Raw genomic sequence first — 23,112 nt, 5'->3', positions numbered from 1 at the left:
ACATCCTGAGTCATAGTCTTAGTTTGAAATGAGAAATTTAAGATTGTGATACTAACATATATTGTGTAACTGTGTTGCAGAAAAATCTTGGAGAAAAGCATTTAAGTAGAAAAAAAGCAGGCAGATTCTCAGATGAGGCTGAACCTCGTCAACTCAGTTTGTCAGAGACTAAACTAATGGGAAGAAAACAATGACAGACATACAGATATTGTACAATAAAGAAGAAGATACACGACTGATTGATCTTAAAAGTTATTGTTTTTTTTTTTTATTTATGTGGAGACTGGGAGGTGTATGTTGCACCTTTTGAAGTTTCCTCCATTTGAAAAAGATTCCTTTCATCTCCGAATAAAAGCCTCAGAGGTGCTCTGATTGAGTGGCAGATAAACCTGTTAATTATTTAGAGAGGTTATTTGTAAGGCAGAGTCTCTGTCTTTCAAGTGTCAGCGTTTATAAGGTGAAATAAAGTCGTGTCTGTCAAAAATAAATTAGGAGTGTGACAGTGATGCACTTGGTGCCCTCTTGTAACGCTCCTCGGCTGGCTCCTCCCAACATGTTTAACACACAAAACTGCTGGAGCTTTGGGTGATTGAGCGACATTACTCAACAAGATGGTTTTCACTTCACGAACAACCAGTGCTAGTTTTACACTCGGTTGGGTTTTTATAGCCTTGACCCTAACCCGCAACACCCCATCACTGCATGTCATTCCTGATGTTGCAGAGGCACGGTGAAATGACATAACAACCCCAGGCAGCCAGTCAGAAGCACCCAGGCCTGCCGGGTGGCCACCCTTTTGTTAGGATCAGAGCATCCAGCCAAAAGAGCTTAAGAGTCAAAACACATGAGTGATGGCGCCTGATGTACACATGTCACCGTACGTGTCCCTTAACCACATGTGACTTGTGCAGATTATACAGAGGGGAGCTATACTGCAGGAAAAATTGAGGAGAGACAGAGTGAGAGAGAGAGCTATTTATAGAAAGTCAATGATTTTTCCTCAACCTGTATTGCTGCTGCCTGAAACATGTTATTTTTCTCTGTGAAATGCGGTGTTAAGATCAGGAAGTGATTTTGTAGCACAAATCACATTAACCTCTACAGAAGGCAATCATGTCATTTTTCTGTTACTTGGGTGGAAATTTCAAATATTATGATTGTTTCATGGGGTTTGTATGTGTGGTGGTTAAGATTAAAGTTATATTCGAGCAGCAACTCAGACAAATAAAACTAGAAAAGTGGGGAAAATATGAGAATATCTGCCAACAGTGACTGGAACAGAGGCTAGTAAATGTCATCCGACACACACACACACACACACACACACACACAACCACACACACACACACACAAGGACACACACTAAACACATCAGGTAAAAAAACGATCAACCTTTTGCAACTTGTTTTAAGATGAGAGCTGAAGCAATGGGGTTTTTACTGGACACGTATCTAAACACAAAAACAAAGGTGGCTAATAGCATTGGGCTTATAGGTTGATGGGTCCACCCTCAAATGAGAAAGGGCTAAATGAAGTGAAGGAAATGGACATCCTGATGATGATTATCACTGGGGAAGGGGACATCATTACGCACCTTGTTAAGCCCTGCAAGCAATGCTGCGCCGGCGTAATTACCCATTTAAATGAGTTTCCTGCAGCGTTGTTGTTTTTTTTATTATTATTATTTCTCAAATTAAACTCTCTGACACAAATATGACGCTTTTTGTTTCCTTTAATGGAAATTCTTTAACACTCAGGAACATACAGTACAGTGGAACTGCAACATGGACATGGCGTTCCTTTCGGTGTTTACACACACTCAGAGACAGTTCATGGGTGTGAAGGTGGAAAACAAAACTGCAACAAAAGTCTGAGGGGGGAAACTTTTGACAACAGAATTCTGCAGGAGAATTAAAAAAAAACGTCTCTGATTAAAGCACGTTTTGCTGCCTGTGGTGGAAATGCCTGTATTTCCATTAATATAGAATAGAAAAGGTCAGCTAACACATAAAAAAAAATACAAATGTTGTGACCAGGAGTGAAGAATATGTGCAGTGAAAGCTCACATTTCAGTGTCTGTCAACAGGAATGTGCCCCACCTCCATCCCTGTGGCTTAAGATGAATATTAAAACCGAAACATTTGTCAGAAAACATTTGTCCCTACTCAAGAGAAAAGAATTGCCAGCTTTATTTGGGGAGAATAGTTTCTTTCTTTTCTGATCTGTCATGGAATAACAAAACCAGAATGTTTTTCAGAAAGTAAACGAAGTGCGAAAAAAGTAATTACAGTTTTCCTGTAATGATCATTATGTGTGCCAAAAACTAATTTCATCTAAATATGCAAAGAGAAAAGGTATTAATTAAAATTCATGGATATCAAGCTTGTATTCTTTTCTCTCTCTCTCTCTCTCTCTCTCTCTCTCTCTCTTTTTTTTTGCCTTCGCTGAACTGCAGGTTGCCAGATTTTGTTAGTAGGGTTCCCAGGGCTTTCTCCTGAGTGCTGATGCTATACTTCTTGAATGACAGGGAAATGGGGGAGGGACGCATAACAATACTCGCTGTGAACGGAAACTTTTCCAAGCAGCCAGCCCTGACACCAGGGAAGAATGACCTTTCCAAGTGTCCTGTTTTTTGCCTAAAACAAAGAGGGAGCAGGAGGATGTTAGTTAGCATTTCCCCCATCAGATTAAATGTCAACTTCTGCATGCATAATTGTAGAATGGAACGGAGGAAGACTTGAAGTGAACCAATTTGCTGCTGGGAAGAGTTGTTTCACTGCATTGCAGCTATTGTCACAGTGCACTTACTTACTGTTTGGTTGGGTTCCTTTTTTTCATCTATATGTAAGGACTGCACCTGTGATTGTAGCATGGAACCAAAAGACTTGTCACATGTCTACCTTTTTTAAAGAGCAAGAGCAAACATCATTATGTTGCTCAGAGAAATGCTGCTTTATACTTTGGTTTTGTTCACTCTGTAGTGGTCGAGCGGCCTTTCCTGTTTCTCCCCCTTCTTTCTTTTCTGCAGATTCATAGAGTGCTTTTGTTTCCAGACAGAAACCTGGATTTGCATTGGGGGAGTGCATGTATGGGATGTTTGATGAACAGAGAAGCTGTTGGCAGGCGAGCCACTATAGCAGTAATATCAGCCACCTCAGAGGCATGCAGCAGTATGGCTAGAGGAGCAGCAGGGTAGCGTAATTGTGCATTGTTCATCCACAGAACAGAGGCAGAGCATGTAATGAGCTGTAGCATTTTCACCCAGCCAGCTTAATGGGCTATGACCGAGTATAGGCCTCTCAGAGCCCTTCGTATTCCCCCTGCCCTGTGTGGCCAGTGTCTTTGGGCCTCTTTTTCTTCCCCTCCATTCTCCCATTCTTCTCTGCTCGATCAGCGTCAGCCATTCTTTCACCCCTGTTAGCCCCCCTCCTTTATCTCTGCTCCCTTATCCATTGTGCCCCTGTCTGAGGAGATGGTGGGACCCCTAATGTGTTGAATGTGTGGCTCCTTTTTTCATTCATGATGTCTAAAAACCTTTAAGCGGTTAGCCTGATTCAGCCTGACATAAATCAGAATAGCTCATTGACGGAGCTCCGAATGCAGCGTGATTACATTAAAAACCCCAAACACTGAATACAAATAAAAGTTCAGGAGGAGAATCTGCTGATGTTAGTTGTAGGGGATTTGTTGTTAGAACTCAGCTCATTTTTCTATCAAAGGCTGTTTTGCATTTTGATTATCTAGTTTTCCTGAAAGCAATTCAGGTGTGCCTGATTCACTCAGGTTTGTTTTCCTGTGCCCAGGCGTATTATTTACACCCATATCTAGTTCCCAGGGAGGCGGGAAACCATTTCTTTGCTTGAGTGATACCAGGTCAAGTTGGAAAGACAAGAATATGTGCTGGGGAATAGATTGGATATCTACTCCGGACTGAGTGCGGAAGACGAAAACACTACTAATGATAATAGTTATTATGGCCCTGCGAGGGAATTGATAACGACTTCACCCATACATTTGTCCTCTCTTATGATATCAGAAAACAATATTCGGGGTTTCAGTCATGTGGCTGTGGAGCGCAGTGGGGCTTGAGTTTTGACTTTCTGCTCACATCCGCAATTTGACATACCAAAGCACAGGCAGCCGAGCTAATGAATGAAAAGCACTTGGCCCGCTCCATGTGCAGCGCGCTCTCCAGTAGCCTCCTTAGTTCAAGATTAGCTTTTCCCAGTTCAGTCTTATGGGGAGCCAGTGAGTCCAGACGGCAGCATGTCTATACTTGTTAAAGAGAAGATTGCTTATAATCTCTGCACTATAATAACAGGGATTGACTTCTCCTTTGGGGAGCACGGCAGGAAGGTCACTATGGAGCTAAATTCGAGTGCTCTTATCTAGTTGAGGGATTGTTACATCAAGGAAGACTGTAATGTGGAGACATACATGCAGGCACACAAAGGAACATCAATACTGCAAGCAGGCGGAAGCGTTCAGCACTTTGAGGAGTTTCCACTGCACGGCTTTTTAGTGGAAACAAACAATAAATAATAATGTCGTGATTAATGAGCTGTAGCTTAGCTTAGCATAATATTAAGACTGGAAATGGAACATCACCTACACACCCATCTGAAACTCCTCTACAGAAACTCAATAAAAAAAGTTGTTTTAGTAATATGTTTATGTAGGAGCATCAAAACATCAAAACTATTCCTTCAAATAAGAAATATGAGTAAATATACGTACTATACTAGAGACTGGCACCAAGAAGAGAAGTGATAGATATAAATTGCACATTTCTTTAATTTATTTGTCTGTATGTTAATGTGTGACTGCCCCCTTTTTTATTTGACAGCAGACAAAATACCACAAGGCCTGGGAGAGTGGGGTGAGGGGACAGACATGGGAGTAGTGTTCTGACTTTTCATTTGTTCGCTACCCAGTAATGATTATTTTAGCCTCTAAGCCCCAGATTTGGCCTTGTTTTGCGGTGGGAAGCAGCATCAATGGGGACAGAGCAGCCTTGCGCCGGCTGAGGAGCTTGTCTGTGGCTAAGCTGGTTGGCAGTGAGAGTCAGGTAGTCATAGGAGGTCAACTGGAAAGTGAAAAGGAGAGAAAATGGCATTTGAATCTACATGGGTGGGGATGTGTCGAGTTTCGCTGCTGTCTATACTCAATAGTTCCTCTGGTGGCAGAGTAACAAAATGTTCTAATTATAGACCTTCATCCTTTGCCTTGTTTGTAGAGCTGGTAACGAGCCAGTTGCCAGCTTGCATGAGCAACTGCAGAAAGCTGACTTTTGGTTTAATTTGGAGGACTAGCTATAATCCAGACTAAGTCCCTTAAAGCTGAAGCCTCCCCCCCCCTCCCTCCCACCACTGTTGGATTATGGGAGTGTCTTTAAAAGGATAAGGACCTGCTTATCACTGCTTCCCTCAACACTTGTTTGGGACTTCAGATGTGGGGGAGGACTGTTTGTCGTCACCCAATGTGGCCAGTGTAGACGTGAGTCATAGAGATTTGGCATCTGACAACTGAGATCAATGATAATCACAATTTACGGTTTTTAAACCCCTGCAGTCACAAAGACATATGGATCTTAGCATTATGTCTCTGCTCCCACCCCCAGTGAATTTCTTCAGGAAATTCCACATCCAACAGCGCTTTATTCTCTTTTACATGTACATTTATTAGCTGTTTGATACAGTGGCTTCGGCTTTTGTTATGTGAACATAAGGCCACTTGAATATTAGAAACTCTATGACAAGATAAGCTGATCAAAGCCTCACATTTGCATGTGTTTAACATGAGTTCTACATTTTCTCTTAAATTAAAATGGTACAGTGGCAGAATTTTTTCTTTTAAAATTAAAAAGCATTCTCTCATACTCCTTCTGTTATTGCTGCTACTACCTTTGAATTGTGACATCACTGTGAATCCTAGTACCTAGGACATCTAGCAAAGAAATACACACTTGTACTTTGTAATTTGTTCACACAATGTCTGTTCATGCTTGGCGAGATAAACATGGTGGCTGGTGTTTGTGTAGTCATGGTGATGTAAACACCAGACATGGTAGTTAAGAAAATGGTGGTGAAGCTATCTGCATCTAGCTTACCAAGCTATCTGTGTTTCCCTGTCTTAATGCTGAGATAACTGAGGCTTCATTCATACACAGATCAGTGTGATCTTCTCGTCCAATCATTATCAGGAAACATCCATATCAGCATCAAGTATTTTCCAAAATGTACTTATGCTGTAGCAAAATTAATGCAAATCATGATCCGGCTTTAGAGGTCAGTAAATTCACCATAGAGTAAAAGCGTCATGATTTTGTTTGATGTAATGTGTTTGATTGTAATAAATGAGCTGAAGTGAATCCATTAACAGCTAAAGCACAGTTCAGGTGACAGATGGAAGCTGTAGAAAAGGCTTATCCTTCCTTTTTGTGTTGTTTATTTCTGAAGAAGTGTTGCAGGGAGTTGCCGGAGTAGGTGTGTGTGTGTGTGTGTGTGCATGTGCGTGTGTGCTACAGTTGGGAATAAAGACCAATCTAGCACATACAAGCATATGTGTTGTTTGAGATGCTATATTTTGAGTGTGATGATGTTACTTATCTCATCGGGGGTGGGATGGTGGTGAGGTGAGGGAGCCAGGTGAATTCCTGGTGGAGCTGGGCTGTGAACCCTGAGCTCTCAGCTTAGGAGCAATCTGGGAGTTACAGAGAGAGCCGAGCCTCCTGAGGGGAGCATAGAAATAGAAGTACCTCAGTGTGAGTACTTGTTTACCTCTGTGTCAACATTTTTGACTCAGCTCATTAACCTGTGCATTTGGGTGGATCAGAGCACTGCTTGCCTACTGTGTCTCCCTCTCACATCTTTTTTTTTCTGTACAATTAATAGTTATAATTGAGGGTGAGCGCAAACACTTTAAAATCAAGCTAATGAAGAGATGCAACGGCTGTGTGACAGGCAGCTATCACCCCGTAAAGGCAGCAAATCGATTTCAGCTGATACCCGTTCACAGATACACCCTGTAGCACTTTCCTCAAATCTAATCACGGATCCATTTAAACGGTGTTAGCTGGCAGTCTAGCGGCCATTAAAATAAGTTTTCAAGTTCTATAATTTTGATTGAAAACAGAAGCACATGCCGAGGTAAAAAGTAACGACATTATAGGTCTTCCGCCATCTCTGAGAATGAGAGGTGTCGCCACTTTTATCCCAGCTCCTCTCCTCCCATTACACATGCAGCCAGCATCCTCTCTAAATTGTTTTGCATGACCTTTGCTACAGTAGCTCTAATTATTACCATCACACAGGCCCTGTAAGGCACACAGCTAATTATACTGGATTTATCTGAAGGGACATTGGTGCCATTCTTCATAGACACGTCTTGGCTGCTGTCAGTATGGGTGATCTAAAACCAGAATAAGGTTAATTTAGGTAATACAGTAATAGTAATTAGAGTCACAATAATTACAAGCATAATTGTAATAACAATGAAGAGCAGCCTATTAGTGTTAGAGATCCAAATGAACTTGCATCATGTATGCAATACCTTATGTAATTGAGAAGAATGACACCACCAAAAAAAAAGGAAAGAGCGCCGTGCATATGCATAATGACGTTATTACAGAGCCAGATTGTTGCTGTTTCCTGCCCATTGCTCAGAATCGATGTTTGACAGCAGTAGTTGAAAGATACATTTTCAAAGGCATTGTGGGATTATCCGTTAATGTAGGTACCAGGACCTCTAGTCATTGCATCTCATAAAGAGTTGTTATTAGAGGAAGCAATATTTTTCAAAGCTCCAACATGAATGAAGAGGGGCAGTTGGAGCCGTCTTTTGGCTGGCGGGCAACTCATGTAATGAGCCTAAGAGGGTTCCAATTATTCCACTTGCGATCAAAAAGGAGAAGGAGATTACTTCTCTTGCCTCTTTTTTCTTTGACATTTTACACAGTAACATCTTTTGATAGGGGCTGGAGGAGTAGAGGGGAAAAAAACGATTGCCAGTGAGCGTCTGATACTGTTGAGCAGGCTCCAGCAGTACAGTCCTTTCTGTCTAGCAGAGACGAACACAGTGCTTTCACACACACACACACACACACACACTCTTTTTTCTTTCTTTCTTTTTGGATGTGTTTGGACTAAAAGTACTTTTTCCAGTGCACGGTACATTAACTTTCCTCTTCGACTATGTCACCTGCTCAAGACAGAGAAGAAGCTTTCACACGTCCGCAGGCTTTGGCTACAGCAGACCTGATGGTTGAACGCTGCCATGTTTTTCCACAGAGTTATTGTAAATTGTGAGGATGCATGTCGGGTACTCACTCATTCACTGCAGTAGTTTTTTTCTTTCCCTCTGTTTAACAGTGTAAGTCATGTTCCGCAGAATGCAAAAGGGAGTTGAATTATTTGATTGTGTACAGATTTTTTTTCCCCTCTGCCTTTCCCAGATTACAAGTAAAAGCACATTAGATGCCTGGGGGTAACTAAAAGGATTTCTCCTTACTATAGGACATCAAACTATATCAGCCTAGGAGAAATAAACGATGAAAAAAACAAAAAACAAAAGACAAATAGTATTATGTACCACTGCACTGAGACAAAGAGAACTTTCCAATCTACATCAGCACAGATAAACATCCACCCCTAAGATATGTTCTTGGTAGATAACAGCTTAGTGTTTGCAATACACACAAACGCAGACGCAGTCGTACACAGAGCGGAGCTTTGATAAGCCCGAAAATTACTACATGTTGTTTATGGTGGCAGAACAAAAGGATTCAAGGTCTTCATTTCAAGAAATCAAACTATGGAAGGGTGGTTGCCGAGTTGAAAATGCATGTCAATTGGATAGATTTGACTAGATAATATAGTCATAATTATTATGAGGAAACAAGATATGTGCTCAGTGTGTATGTGATTGAGAACTGGGAGTGTACTGTGCCTCGCCTTCCCCTGGGGATCCACTGCAGGGGTAGGAGGCAGAGATCCGCCGTCTGTTGCTGTTTTCTGTGACCCTGCATATCCCCCTGCAGTGAAAAACGATGTTTGCCCCCAAAGATGGCCCTAATACAAATTAAATTAAATGAAGTCAGTGCAGCTAATCCCTGTGCGTTTCGGCTGCTGAAACACTACCCCCTCCTCCCTCCCTCCCTCCCTCCCCAACGAGAGGGTCAAGCCTACTGCATCTGGACCCCTTTTCCACTGGCCCGGCTCTCAAGCTGCTAGGCTCCCAGTCCCCAACGGAGATGACAGGAAGCCCCCGCTCCGGCTGTGTGTTCCTCTGTGACCGTATGTGCACAGCAAAACATGTGCTTTACTGTAAATCTGTGTTGTGTAGTTCCCTTAATTTCTGTTGTCTGGCTTGTGCATATAACAGTCAACGTACAGTTAAATGTAAAACACAAAGAATTCACATGTTCACATCTTTTAAGACAATGTACTAAACAGCAGCGGCTAAATAAAAACACAACATTGGATGTTGTTTTTTTCTGCCTGTGCCCTGATGGCAGTCTGTCATCATCAGGACTGTTAACAAGCCGGATTTACAGATGCAGTGGTGATATGCAAGCAGCTAATACTCTGCTGTCAATCCCAGCACTGACAGCTGCCTAAAAGAATCGTCCCAAATATTAGCACCAGATGTGCTTCACATTGAAGCACCAGCAAACAGCATCAGAAATCTAATTGGGCTTCCACGGCCGGATCACTGAGAGAGGAGTAGTCTTGTTGTTATGCAAGCTAAAAGATCTGTTCAATAAAATTCCCCCCTTTCTATTATATGCACTTTGGCATCAAGCCCAATCATCCACCCCTGATTTGAACACCGGCTCTGGCGGGTGAGACAAAGTGCGTCGACTGAGTTGTAGCAGCTGGTGTACCCAGATATTGTGTTTAGGGGCTTGTGGGCTTGGAGGGCGGGTGTGTTTTTGATGAGCTGAAGCTTGGAGTAAATGTGTGTGTGTGTGTGGCAACAGTATGCGCATTTTGTGTGTGCACCTGCACACATGCCCTTTGAAAAGCTCCATCACCCCTCCATCCAGCCAACACGCAGTGTAAACATGGTTTGTTTGAGCGAGTGGCCTGGGGTTGTTGGATTAATGAGCACTGATGAAGTTCCACTTGTATCCTAGGTGCTGCCTCCCTATTTGCTGGAGTGGCTGTGATGTGGTAGTGTGTCTGGAGGCGGTGACTCATTCCCTTTACCCAGTGTCAGATTAAGGCATGTCAATAAACAGACCCACTCAATCCATCTCCGAGTGACTGCATCCGCTCACAGAGCCTCCCAGTCTGTAATGAGCTGCTGCAAATCTCCATCCAACTAAAATGTCTGGAAAGATGCCTTGTCACAGTGAGCAAGAGAAAAAAGAGAGAGGGAGGGCGAGTGAGACAAGGAGACTACAGCAGTACCGATGTGACTGGCAGCCACCTTTAAGCTGCTAAGAGAAATCGTGCCGAGCTGCGCTCCACCATGTTGTTGTTGTGTGTGGATGCGCTCTCCTCTAGCAGATGCACAGATTTCTAATTTCTCATCTCCTCATGTGCATTGACTTAATCAAAAATTAATATAAGTTTACTGATTTCAAAAGTGACTGAAAGTTATGCTGTTTTTTCACTCACTGCTCTCATGTAAGCATTTAAGAGGAATGTGTTTACATAATCTACAGTGTTTCTGAATGTTTATTTTGAAGGCCCAGCCCAGGGGAGGTGAGAAAAACCTTTGGGAATATCTTGTGCACTAATTTAGCGTCCCCCCCTACACACCCCCACCCTCACCCCCCTCTCTCTTGAACGCTGGCTAATCTAGGCCACAACTGAGGAGAGAAACCGCTCTCGAGTAATTCTCTCAGAAAAATTAAATGACTGCTAAAAACATGTGTTTGTAATGCTTTTTTTTCCCAGAGGGGGCTGGAAACCACAAAATCTACCTGGATTAGATGTTCCTCTTAACATTTCCGGAGTCTCTCTCTCTCTCATGTGGCGCCATAGACACATTAACGGATTTTGGAATGAGAGGAGTGTGAAAACTTTTCTGTCTGACATCTAAATTAAAGAAAATCCCTCAAGACTTGCCTAAAAGGGGAAGTTCCTGCTATTCGAGTTTGATTAGGTTCCACAGGCTTTAAGAAAAGTAAGCCGATTTCTTTTAGGAAACAGCATAGATAGTCAGGTCTTTTTCCTGCCCCCCCCCTTTTTTTTACTATGTAAAACCGTGAATCCTAATCTCACAGAGATGTAGAGGTTCTCTGTTTGACCTGCAGAGGGAATAATTAGACCTGAACGCCAAACAGGTGTCAAATGAAACCCTATCCATGCACTCTAAGTGGACACTATAACTCCATCTGAAAAGCTTAAAAGCCCCAGCCTTGTCTCTGCAGACAAAGACAAAACAAAAACACCGACCCAGGAAGCCACACAGCCACCAACAGTTTGAAACATGTTGGGCTTGAGCAGCGATTCCCTGTAAGACAACAGCTCTGACTTAAGCCTCTTTAGCGTCAGCCAACTCTGCTGGAATGCAGACGTCTGCAAAGGGGGCCTATTATTTAAAATCTTTTCATCATGCTGAAAGGGAGGGAAATAGCTTTGACGTTGAGAAGCTCATGAATAATGAATGCTGTTTCTATCAATGTATGTATAATTAATCACATCTCTACTAACTGGACTTCTCTGGAGCCTGTAGTCCTGAGTGACATGGAGACTGGTCTGGAGTATCGTCTCTATATCAGAATAATAGACAGCCACATGATCTGCTGTTTGCTTTGTGGGTGTGTTGCACAGATGGAAGGTAGCAGTAGCATTAGCACTTAGCGATGGCTTTTTTTTTCTATCACTTTAAGGACAGAGAAGAGGATGGTGGAATTGTTTTGGTCTGAATAGGCAAATATTTGTTCAATTTCACACAGGAAGGCACGAAAAAAGGAGGAGGAAATGCAAGCAGGAAGTGCTGTTTCTGTTTACGTATCTGTTTCATTGTGTTTCAGAAAAGCTGTTATTTAGTGTGCTCAAACAATACCTAACAATTCACACATGTGGTCAGGGACACAAGTGACCTCATGATAGCACCGGGCTTATTTGTTTTTCTCTGTCCACTCACAAAGACTGCAGTAATGTACAACAAGGCAAGGAAATCTTTTTTAAAAAAACCCCTTCTCCCCACAGAATCACTCACTTCCACAACATGATTGATTTCCAAATGGGCTTCTGGGGTGAATTGATGGGTGATGAAGTGAAATGATGCAGAGAATGTGGCAGGTTATTTGTCACACGTGTACCCTTCTGTCACAATTGATTGTGTATAATTTGAGTTTGCAGGGTAGCCAGTTGATATTAAATGGTAACAACTCTGTGTATTCATCACGGCGGTCCCCTTTTAGCAGGCAGAAATAGAAAATGTAATCTCATCCACAGCCATGGCTGTGCCTCAGGCACTCTTTCACCCTTTTTACCGCTGATCCTCCCTCAGGGGGCCCTGCCCTCTCTAAAGGAAGAGGGAAATCTATAATCTAGCAGATGGCATAGGGTCTATGGGAAATGTTACAGTCAGGACCAAGGTGGTGATGATGGTGACCGGTATATGTGGCAAAGGGATCCCCAGGGTTCAAGGGTTCCTGCATTTATTTTTATTTTTTTTATGTGGTAAACAAAATATAAGCCCACATCCAAACAGGTGCACTCACAGTGTGCATCTTGGTCATGGGTGTTATGCAGACTGAACCTGAGCTGCTCAGAGCCTCTGCTGGGTGCAGACCCACAGACGAGGACACCGGGCGCCAGCACAGACCTGCAAGTCAGGCATTGTTGGAGCAGTGCTTTTGTAGTGAGGCAGAAAGAGTCTGTGTGTGCAAGAACGTGCAAAAGGCTCAGAGTGAAGCGTTTCTTTTCACATTTGCAGCGTATAGGATAAGAAAGTCCCCTGCATTCACACACACAAACACACACACTCCTCAGCATATTCACATGAGGGGAATACATACAGTACATCTATAAACAGCCACTTTAATGCACTAACCATCATCTGTTGGCAGCCTGTCCTCACCAGAGAAGTGTTAAAGTATGTAGCTATTTATCCTCCTGTGTTCATGAGGAATTATGCCTAGAATCTACTGCTTGGGGACTTGTCACCATGATAGCCTAGGAAATGATGGAGCAAGCTTCTCCATCATTGTAGTTGGTAAAATTTGATTTATTCTAAACCAAATGAAAACTTTAACTGAAAACTGTAAAGTGAGAAAATATCGGCCTGGAATTCTGCTTTTTACCACATCTCTGCTCTTTTATCTTTATCTCAACTAAAGCCTAGCAGGATAAAGAAGTTTATTTTATGCTCTAATTATGCTTAGTTTACCCCGTTAACCCCTGGGTGTTTCTTAATCCCATCCTTCTTTAAGGAATGGGATAGGAATAAGAAGGGACATAACATTTCCTAACAGGACTGAAGGGTGTCTGTGACCGAGCTGCAGCAGCGAGGCACGACGTCAGACTGCTCAAACACAAAATGTAGCCACAAAATTCAATCTGGCAGTTTTAATTGATTCTGTCTAGTCTGTTGTTTTAAACTGTGTGTTTTAGTGTGGCAGTAACAGCATTTTGCGTCCACAAGAAGCATGGCTGGATGTTTTTTGTCAGTTAAATTGATGACATTAAAGAGTTGCATCCATGACAGACATGAAGCACTCTCCTCTGTAATCAATTTTTCTTGCTTTAGATGCTCCACATTGAGACACACCCGCCATCCTGCTTAAATATCTTCTGTTTTTTTAAATATATTACATTTTATGTTTATCTCAAATGCTAGCTTTGCTTGCCTCTGCTAAGGCCATATGCTGTAGGCTTCACGTCAGTCCTATTTTGCTTTTATCTGAAGTTAGCATGTTGTTAGTGCATGTCGCCTCCTCTGTCCTTGTTTTGCCAGCTTGCTTCTTTGTTTAAATGCTATGCTGTGCAGCATCAGCTTAGATAATGCATACCATGGGGCAGCTGTGTGACATTTTTTTTCCTCTCTTTTTCTCTCCTATCTGTGTGACATCTGCTGAACTTGTCGGCTCTTTACTGGTGTAACAACTGGTGTCTTCGCTACCCCCCACCCCACCCCCAACCCCTCCTCTTCTCTCCTCTCTGGTGCTCCCCATGCCCCGCAAAATGAATACACTTGCATCCAGACTACAGAACCAATTGTCACGCTGGGAGGAAGGCAAATCAAATCTTACGGCAGCAACTAGGTGAGGAGATTGCTTTTCCTCTCAGTGGCAGAGAAGCAAGTCCATCGTCCCTGTGCCTCAGGTTTTGCTGGAGAGAAAGAAGTGAAGGGTTGAAAAGGGGAGAGCTACTGGGCTGCAGCAGCTGGACAGCAAGTCTCCCGCAGGTCAACTCTCACCTATTTCCTCCCATCTTCGACGTCTCTCGCTCTGCACTCTCTTTCCACTTCTCTCCCCACTCTTCTTGACACCACCTATCAGTCACCCGGTGACACCAGGGACTACTTTCCTGCCTCTGGTCCTCCAGATGAAACGGAACAATAATTATGGGGATAGAGTGGCTCTGGCCGCCAAACTGGGGCCGCTCAAATCACAACAACACATTGTCCAACCTGATTAAGTAGCCATTTGTGGCGTCCTTGCTGTAGTTAAGCAGTCCTCATCCTCTTGCCTGAAACTTGACCTCCCAGCAAGATATATTGACATGTCCTCCAATTTGAGGTCAGTCAGAAATGTGGGGGAAGACATTACATTTCTTTACAGGAAGCCTGAGCTAATGCATCCGATTCTTCCTCAGAATAGGCAACCTTAAGTGACTCATCAGTGCCCAAGGTTATACCTTCACATGATGTGATGTGTTTATTTCCACCGATGATTTAATAAATAGAGAAAGTAAACTTTGTTATTAGATTCATAAAGAGTTGGAGTGATGAAGAAGAGCTTAAGTGGAAAAGATGCCAAACTTCATGCACTATGAAGAGTTGCACCAACTTTGTACTTAGGAGTAAGAATCACGTTATGGCTGCCTTCCTCTCACTCCGAACATGCCAACCAAACCAATTACAGACTGCAGCCAGAGTGACATTCACAAGAAATGTTCTATCTTGTCTTTTAAATGAAGTTTTCCCCTTGTTACTCATGCCTTGCATTTTCATTAGCCCCTCACTGGATGCGCAGCCACTGTAGCAGATGAGGCCATTTCAAATTGTGTACGCTGGAGCTAAAGTGTAGCAGAGGTGGAACACAAAACATCCGGCATACAGTACACGATGACTGTAGGATATAAGCAGTATTCCAGCTATATGGTAATCTATAGAATAGAAATTTTCAATTAACTAACTATTCAATAGAAATGTTAGAATTCGGCAATGAGTCTGATACAATAGCTCATATAAATTTGTAAGATGTGGTGTAAATTATAAATTAAAGAAATAAACATTAATGATTAATTCGTGTTGCAGTACATTGCCACTACTGTTACCTTTGATATTTAATGGAGTCAAGTTGAACAGGAACAAAAGAAGTCAGGGGTAATACAAAAGAACAAACACTGTGTGTTCTAAATTATGAGCTAATAATAAAATGTTAATTAAATTCCTTCTTTATGAATTATCTCCTCAGTAGTAATGAGTTAAAGTTTAATTGGGGGTAAATGCTAAAAAAGAGATAGAATGAGGTTAACCTTCAGCACACAAACACGTTGCATTATAGGTTCAGCCAGCAGCGATCAAAGGCCCCGCTTATCGTCATACAGCCATGTATTGTTGTTGATTATACATATAAAACTCCCTAAAGTTTGCTGCAACCAAAGAGACAAGAAGAGTGTGAGCATCAGTCAGATAATAATTCAGCGCAGCATCCTGACTCTGAGCAAACAAGGACGTGCATTTGGTAGCATTAACAATCTCCTACATTTTTCATAGACTGCAAACAGGTCATGGAAGCTATTTGCCAGAGGTAAACACCACACATTCGTTGCTGTGATCTGCCAGCATCACTTTTTATTTATTTATGTGTTTATTTATTTATTTATTTCAAAAAGAGATCCAAGAAGTCTGGGACTAATATTTGACGTTTCCTTCGCTAACCCGCCCTCCCCCCTTTTTGCTTCCCCACCGTGTCCTCACAGCTCAGATGCCTTGTTGCTGGGATTTTGCTTCCACGCAGGCGCAAAAAACCTTCAAAATGTTCAACCCCGTTAACATCCAATAAGAAGAGCGTTTACACAGTCGCACACTGAGTTCTAATCCAAATCTGTTTGGTCACCATGTATGACAGCTGTGCGGGGCCACCGCTACCTCAACAGCAGGCCTGTGTCAAACGCCCAGCTCACTTTATAATCAGCCACTGTGCTCCGGTGCCAGCATTAACCTTTCATACCATCAGGGTGACTTTTTTTTTTTTTTTCTTTTTTTTTTGCCCGTTGGGTCTTTGATATCGGCACTGTGGACTCCGCTCGGAAGTCAGCCATTGACTCACAGCTTTTATCAGGATACAGTATCTGCGCTGTGGAATTTTAAGTGAAGGCTCTGCTTTCTTTCTGTCGGCAGAAAACACTTGCATCTCATCAAACTTTCTCTAAAGGGTCAAATCCTGGTTTTTGCGCAGGACTGGGGGAAGTTCTCTTGAGAGTCTTTCATATTCCGTGGCCCTCTGACATCTTTCATAGTAGATGTAGGAGGGGTTACCTGCTTTGTGTACAATGATTCCTCTGTCCGTGCGCTCTTCTCTTCAGACATTCTCCTTGCTTAAATAAACGTTGAAAAAAAATGAATGTAGGATCCCTTTGAACTCTGTTCTCTAATGTGGGTCAGAGATCTATCGCATGCATATTCTGAAAGCCTTTTCATCTGCAATTGCGGAGTTAAGATTCCCCTGGTACACTCTTAATTTCATCTACTTCTCTTGCAGTTATTTATTAAATATTTCTACATTAATGTCTTCTCAAACATGGTAAAAGTGAAGAGTTCAGAGAAGAAGAAGAAAAAAAAGGAAACTTTTCTTCTCTCTCTGTCTGCATGATAGTGTGTCCTCCCTAATGACTCCATTTTAAAGACAGTGGGCTGACCGGCAGTGAAGAGAGGGAGGGAGTGAGCGAGGGATCGAGAGCGGGGAGGGTGAAGAGGAGAAGAGAGGCTGTGCTCACTGCAGCACTCTCCTCGGCTCTCAACTCCCAGTCAGCCTCTCTGTGTGTGTGCTTTGAAAGAGAATAGGATTCAGCCCTTTGAAAGCCGAGGCTGCTCACCAGGGCCTTTGTGTAAAATAACATTTCAACTGAAAGCCAATTACTGGTAACATTATTTTGGTTGCTTCCATTATTAAAAGTACCACTCTCTGTTGCCCCAATCATCTATCCACCACACCCCAACCCCCCCTCTCCTCAACCCCCCCCCATGTACTCCCCAACCACCCCGTTCATCACTCTCTTACAGACGGAGAATTATTCCATTGACTCCAGTTACGTGAACAGCAGAGCCCACCTCATTAAAAGGTATGTCTTGATTAGGAATTGTTACCAGCACCCCATTACCATTGTTATCTGTAACTGTTTTATCTAATGAGCGCACAGACACCATTGCTGCATGTGTACCTGCATGTTTCCCATTCGGTATAATTGCAAAGGGGAGGGTGAAGATTTGGGGGTAAATAGCATTACTCCATAATACGTTTAGTAGACACTTGTTGAAATGATCCACAAAGTCAGATTATTAAATTACAAGGAAGAGCAGGAGAATCTGCATGTAATGATTTCCATATTTACAGATAACCCTATTATGTTTCTCTAATTTGGTTCATTAGAACACATGTGGTCTGAATTGTATCAGTGTATGGCTTAAAAACAACTACCTAATGATTAAATGAGAGATTTATCCCTCACAGTTTCCTGAGTAGTCTTTTTTTCCCCTAGTGTTAGTGTATAAATGTTTTCATTGTGCATTGTTATTCAGTGCACCTGTATGAGGATATTGGATATGGTTGCAGGTTTTCAGAAGACGGGGGTTGGGGGAGGGCCATATAATAATTCCCCCCAGACACAGAGGGTTTTGTAACCAAGCTCACTCTGTAAATCTACAGTTCTCCCTTCTTCTTCTTACCTGCAGCCATAGAACATTCCTGACTTTTTTTTTGTTTGAGGCCATCCTAGCCTTTTGAAAACCCATTATGGCAATTTCCCCCCCAAAAGATTCCCTGCATTAATGTAAACAAAGAGCATTCAAGTGTGGGCCTCTGCAGCACACTACAAAGAAATCCCCTCAGGAGCCAGTGAGCCTATGGTCTGGGACAGGTGCAATTACAGTGATAACATCAGAGCGCCGGCATTACCTCCACTGCAGTCCTCTCTCCCAGGCTGGAGAATGTGAGGCTCAGGCATGGGAATGCAGCTACCTTGCACTGTCCTTCACTTCCACTTCCTCTCTTTTTGTTTGCTCACTTTTGTTTGCTCTCATTTTCTGCTCTGTCTGTCCTTTCTTCAGACCTTTTGTCTATCCTTACATGAACTCATTTGCGTATTTGCATATTTTTATTTAATTTTTTTCCCTTCTCTGCAAGAACACATGTTCATATATTCACCCCTATTTAGTGTTGTTTGTAAAGCAGAATTTGTTCCAGTGGGATAGAAATCAAATGACGGGAACTCACGCTGTTACTGTGCAGCTGTTGATTGTGCCCCCACACCCCACCCTCTTTATTGACTGAGAGCCCCAAACAAGACAGATGCTCAGTTTGTATGCTTCCAGCGTTTCCTACATCCATCTTCCTTCCAGGAATTCTTGATTACTGCAGTATTTGATTGTAGTGAGTGAGTGCCTCCTGTTTGTTCAATGTGATGTCCTTGAAGTCAGTGCACCCATCTAAAATGTCCCTGTCTTAAAAAAAGCATCCCTCAGCTGCTGTGCTATCTGTTAAGTGAAAGAATCTTCTCTCAGTCCAAGAACAGATTTAAACCTCCTTCTGATTGCATGCTTACAACAAGAGGGAGTCTTTGTTCTTTCCAGTGGTGTAGAGTTAAGACTTAAAGCAAAATAAATTAGTGTTTTTCTTCTTTGAATTCGTGGCAATGGACCATGCTAAATGGCAAAGAATCCAAAGAAAACATTTTAAAAAAGCAAAAAGGACAGGAGGGGAAAGACGGACAGCTCTTCACAAGCCATTAGAGACACAGAGACGAAGGAGAGCATGTGAGAGAAGGTGATGTGACAGTTAATCAACATTTCCCTTTCCTCCCTCCTGGCCCCCATGTAGCACATCGACATTCAAGGACCTGGAGGGGAACAGTCTGAAGGACAGCGGCCATGAGGAGAGCGACCAGACCGACAGCGAACATGATGTCCAGAGAGGACACTATGTTGACACGGCTGTCAATGACGTGCTGAACATGACTGTCCCCCCTAATGTTTGCCAGCTGCCAGACCAAGGTAAGAAAATCTCTGCTTGCGTGTAGGCGCACCAACTGTGCGCGTGGGTGTGTGTGTGTGTGTGTGTGTGTGTTTAGACGATTGCAGCATCCTTTTGCAATATGTTTTGCGGGTTTAAAGATAAGACCTCCGTGTAGTTGGCTGTTTTTATGCTACCAGAGTATCTTTTAAGGTGCATTATGCCCATCTCTGGTCTCAGATGTGCAACTATGAATAACATCACAGTTTTTTTGTCTTTGATGTCCTGCTCTAGTAGCTAATGTGAGGGATCTCTGACTGCTAAGGCTACCCTTTGATACAGGCTTAGGCAACATTATTGACTGATGGTAGCCATGTCTTCTCTTGAAGCTGACCTGACTTCAGATGTGCTTGAATGGCAGCAATTAGGCTCACAAAGGTAGAAGGTGGAAATCTACATATCTCAATGTGCCCTCATCCATTATTCAATGGGATCATTTAGCCTGGAATTAATGTTGATGCTTCATTTCTGACTCACTGTTTAAAAAGACATCCACTTGGTTGGCAGAAGTCAGTGTAAGGGTCATGTTCATTCTTAACTACTGCCAGTCAGACTGAAGAGGAGAGTGGGTCAGTAAGAGGGAGAGGAAGCAGGATAAATCAGCGTGGAGCAGACCTGTATGTTACTATATGCACCTGAGGGTATTTACCGAGCTCAAAAGGAAACACCACCAGCACAGGTGCAGTGGCTCAGTATAGCACAGGAGTCAGTGTGTGTGTGTGTAAAAATTGCAGACATTCAGACTCATTAGCAGTTTCATTCACAGTGAGGAGGAAGCACCGTCTATTTTATATTTAAAAAAGCACACTCCCGCAGACGGCACTTACCAATATCACTCACTGTGTCTAAACTTTACATTCGCACTGTGCTCCAATTCAGGAACTTGTGCCAAATTTAGTTTTTCTTTCCTCAGTTAACATCGACATAATTCTGGCTCTTCTTGCACTGCCCCAGTAAGGCAGTCTGATGACTTTCCTACTACTTTCTTCTTTCTCTTAAAGAAGAGAGATTTTAATGAGGGTGAGATAACGAAAAGGAATTTCATTTTATGAAAATGCATTAAGGATTTAAGATTATGTGATTTTTTTTTTCAAATTAACAATCTATTTTTATCTGTGGACTGTGAAAGGGTGTGTATCTGGTGGAAGAAGCCTGGTCCCTATATGTGGCTGTTGACATTGTTCCAATGCAAAATTGAGGCATACAAGTAGAAATGGCTTCTTTGGGCTTGCAGCTCAAACTTTGTAATGACTTTGCTGAGAGATACAGATAGAAGTACGTAAGGTCAGGAAGTGCAGTGACTACTACAGTCCACGTGCACTGCGTGTTCCCTTGGCGGCATCAGATGATAATGAACAATGAAAAGTGAATTTGCTGACTATTGGTTGCCAGCTGTAATTACTTCACAACCCATAAAAAAAAAGTTCCTGTAAAAAAAATGCATACTGACAGGTCTTCTAGTTGTGGGATCTCATTATTGGAGACAATTAGAAACGATGTACATGAAGAATATTACAAGTGGGGAGAGCTCTCAGAGGCAGCTCCTTTTTCATTAACACCACCAGTGATTGTATCTGTTTCAGCAAAATGGATGCATGCCTCCTGAATGTGTAATGCAGCAACGCGTTGCTGGTAAACAGAACATGAGGCTGCCATTCTTTTGACCAGAACAAACAGATAATGACAAAGTATCTGTTTTGAATTTTAATTTGATGGTTTGTTATTGGCTCACTTTTTTCTTCAGTAAGGACTTGACAAAATGGCTTCACTGGACTCTTCCCCTTTTGTTTTTTTCATTGTTTTGGAAGTCTGTTGGCTGCAGCGGTCACACTGGAGAGTAATGAGAGTCTGTTCATGATTATTAAATGAATTCCGCAAAGATCACGTACAGAAATGTAATGACATGGCAAATGAAATCTTCCCTCTATTACCATCTCATCGGTCTAATTATGTAGTTAAGGGGCATGATGGGATGACGGCGATGGGCAGATTTTTGGCATGACGCACAGCTGTATCTGTTCCTCCTGTTGTTGTTTTTTAAAAATAATATTTTTTTTTAAACTCCTGTGCAGTTTCTTCATTTCCCTGATCCGTCCTCCTCAACTGACTTAGTGAGTACAAAGGCAGGAATAGAACAGTTGAGGGTTGTATAATATGAGAAGTGCAGTGGTTACAGTCATGTGACGATGTGGTTTTTACTTGGTGCTCGTCTGTCTTAATTGACAAAAACGGGCACTATCTGCCAGTCCTATTGAATGAATGGAGGGAATGTTCAGAAAACAAATAGGCATGTTCACTAAACACCCCGCTGCTTAGACGTCTTCTGGGAGTAACTCTGTTGTATAGTGCGTCTCTCCTGCCAGCTAAAGCAGAAAACAAGTCGAGAGACTGCAATTGCCAAAGGACAACAGCACACACACGAACTGAGGATAGCGGAGCCTTGTGTGTGTGTGTTTTTTATTGTTCTGTTTTCTCGTGTTGATAAGCACCGAGAACAAAAGGAAAGCTGGAAGGGAGCGGGAGGAAGGGTTAAACTCTCGGGCTTTTTACAGTGCAAATGTTTACCATTCCCAGTGCAATGTAAAGATGCTGTTTGCCCAGGAGGACGAACCGTTACCTTTTAGCCCCTCAATCTGCGTCATCTTGTCCACTTTTGTTTGCGTGCCAGGGGTCAGCTGGTAACCAACCCTGCACCCGGTTATAGTCATTATGGTATTTGACTTTTGTCAAACGAGTTCTGCTTTTTTCTTCTTCTTCTTCTTCTTCTTCTTCAGTGATGCGGTGTGAACAAGGTCATTCATTATTCCTTCACCAGCCACTACCAAGGTAACTTTAGGCAAAGTGCTTGTGAAGAGATTTTCGACTTAAATCGGAGTGAATAACTCTTCGTTGAATCCCTGCCAAGAATCTAAAGAGGCATATGTGCTCTTTTTTTTGTTGAAAACCTGACCTTAAATATCCTCACCCGGTGGATTAGATTAGGGAAGTATCCGAAGAACAAATTACATTAAATCTCTTAAAATCTATAAAGGAAAGGATATCTTTAACATGTAATGGCTCCCTCATATCTGCCAATAGAATAAAAATGGATGATATTGCTGTGGCTATAAACTGAGGAGAAGAGCTACATAAAATGAATTCTTCTTTATCTTTATAGGCATGTCTGTGAAGTTAGGGGGATTTGGTTGAAATGTGCGACATGCTAGCTTTGGCTCTGTAGAACCATTAGTGTCAAGGGAGAAGCAAGGGAACAGACTCCGAGGGTGCTGGTGACAAAGGGAGCTTAATCTATTTTTTCGACTTCCTTTGATTGTCATAGCTCACACTTTAATTCCCCCCGGATATGGATGAGCCCGTGGCTTTCAAGGATTAAGATTCATGTATTGTTAAATCGCTCAAGTTATCTCCGCGGGAGGGAATCGGAGAGCATGATGCCTTTTTTTACAGTGTCCGATTTGCGGGTTTTAGAGGTTTGTGGTCCTGGTTTTGGAATTGTTTCCAGGTCAATGTGTAAGTGTTCTTCAAATAAAATCCTTTTCCTCTTAGCTTATTAGACTCAAAGGGATCCAAGACTGCTCAATTAACCAGAGCAAGGAACAGGGCTCTTTTATTTCTGACACATTCCTTGGCCTCCACCTCTGGAGAATATCTCTCATCTATCTGTTAGCTCCCTGTAGGTGTGTGCCTGAAGCTGG

General features: G+C 42.5%; 1 protein-coding gene across 4 annotated transcripts in view; it reads left to right on the top strand.

The window, feature by feature from the left end:
* The window catches only part of pcdh19 (protocadherin 19), a 51,373-nt gene that overhangs the window by 10,319 nt on the left and 17,942 nt on the right, over positions 1-23,112 (top strand). For all 4 annotated transcript variants that reach the window (XM_028416704.1, XM_028416702.1, XM_028416703.1 and 1 more), the window contains exons 3-4: positions 17,413-17,471; positions 19,226-19,398. In XM_028416704.1, the coding sequence (XP_028272505.1) occupies positions 17,413-17,471; positions 19,226-19,398 (232 nt within the window). The remainder of the gene's footprint in view (positions 1-17,412; positions 17,472-19,225; positions 19,399-23,112) is intronic.

The sequence above is a fragment of the Parambassis ranga genome, chromosome 10, assembly GCF_900634625.1.
Source record: "Parambassis ranga chromosome 10, fParRan2.1, whole genome shotgun sequence".
Classification (NCBI taxonomy): domain Eukaryota; kingdom Metazoa; phylum Chordata; class Actinopteri; family Ambassidae; genus Parambassis; species Parambassis ranga.
The sequence above is the reverse complement of the archived record's forward strand: the minus strand, read 5'-3'. Positions and strand labels throughout refer to the sequence as shown.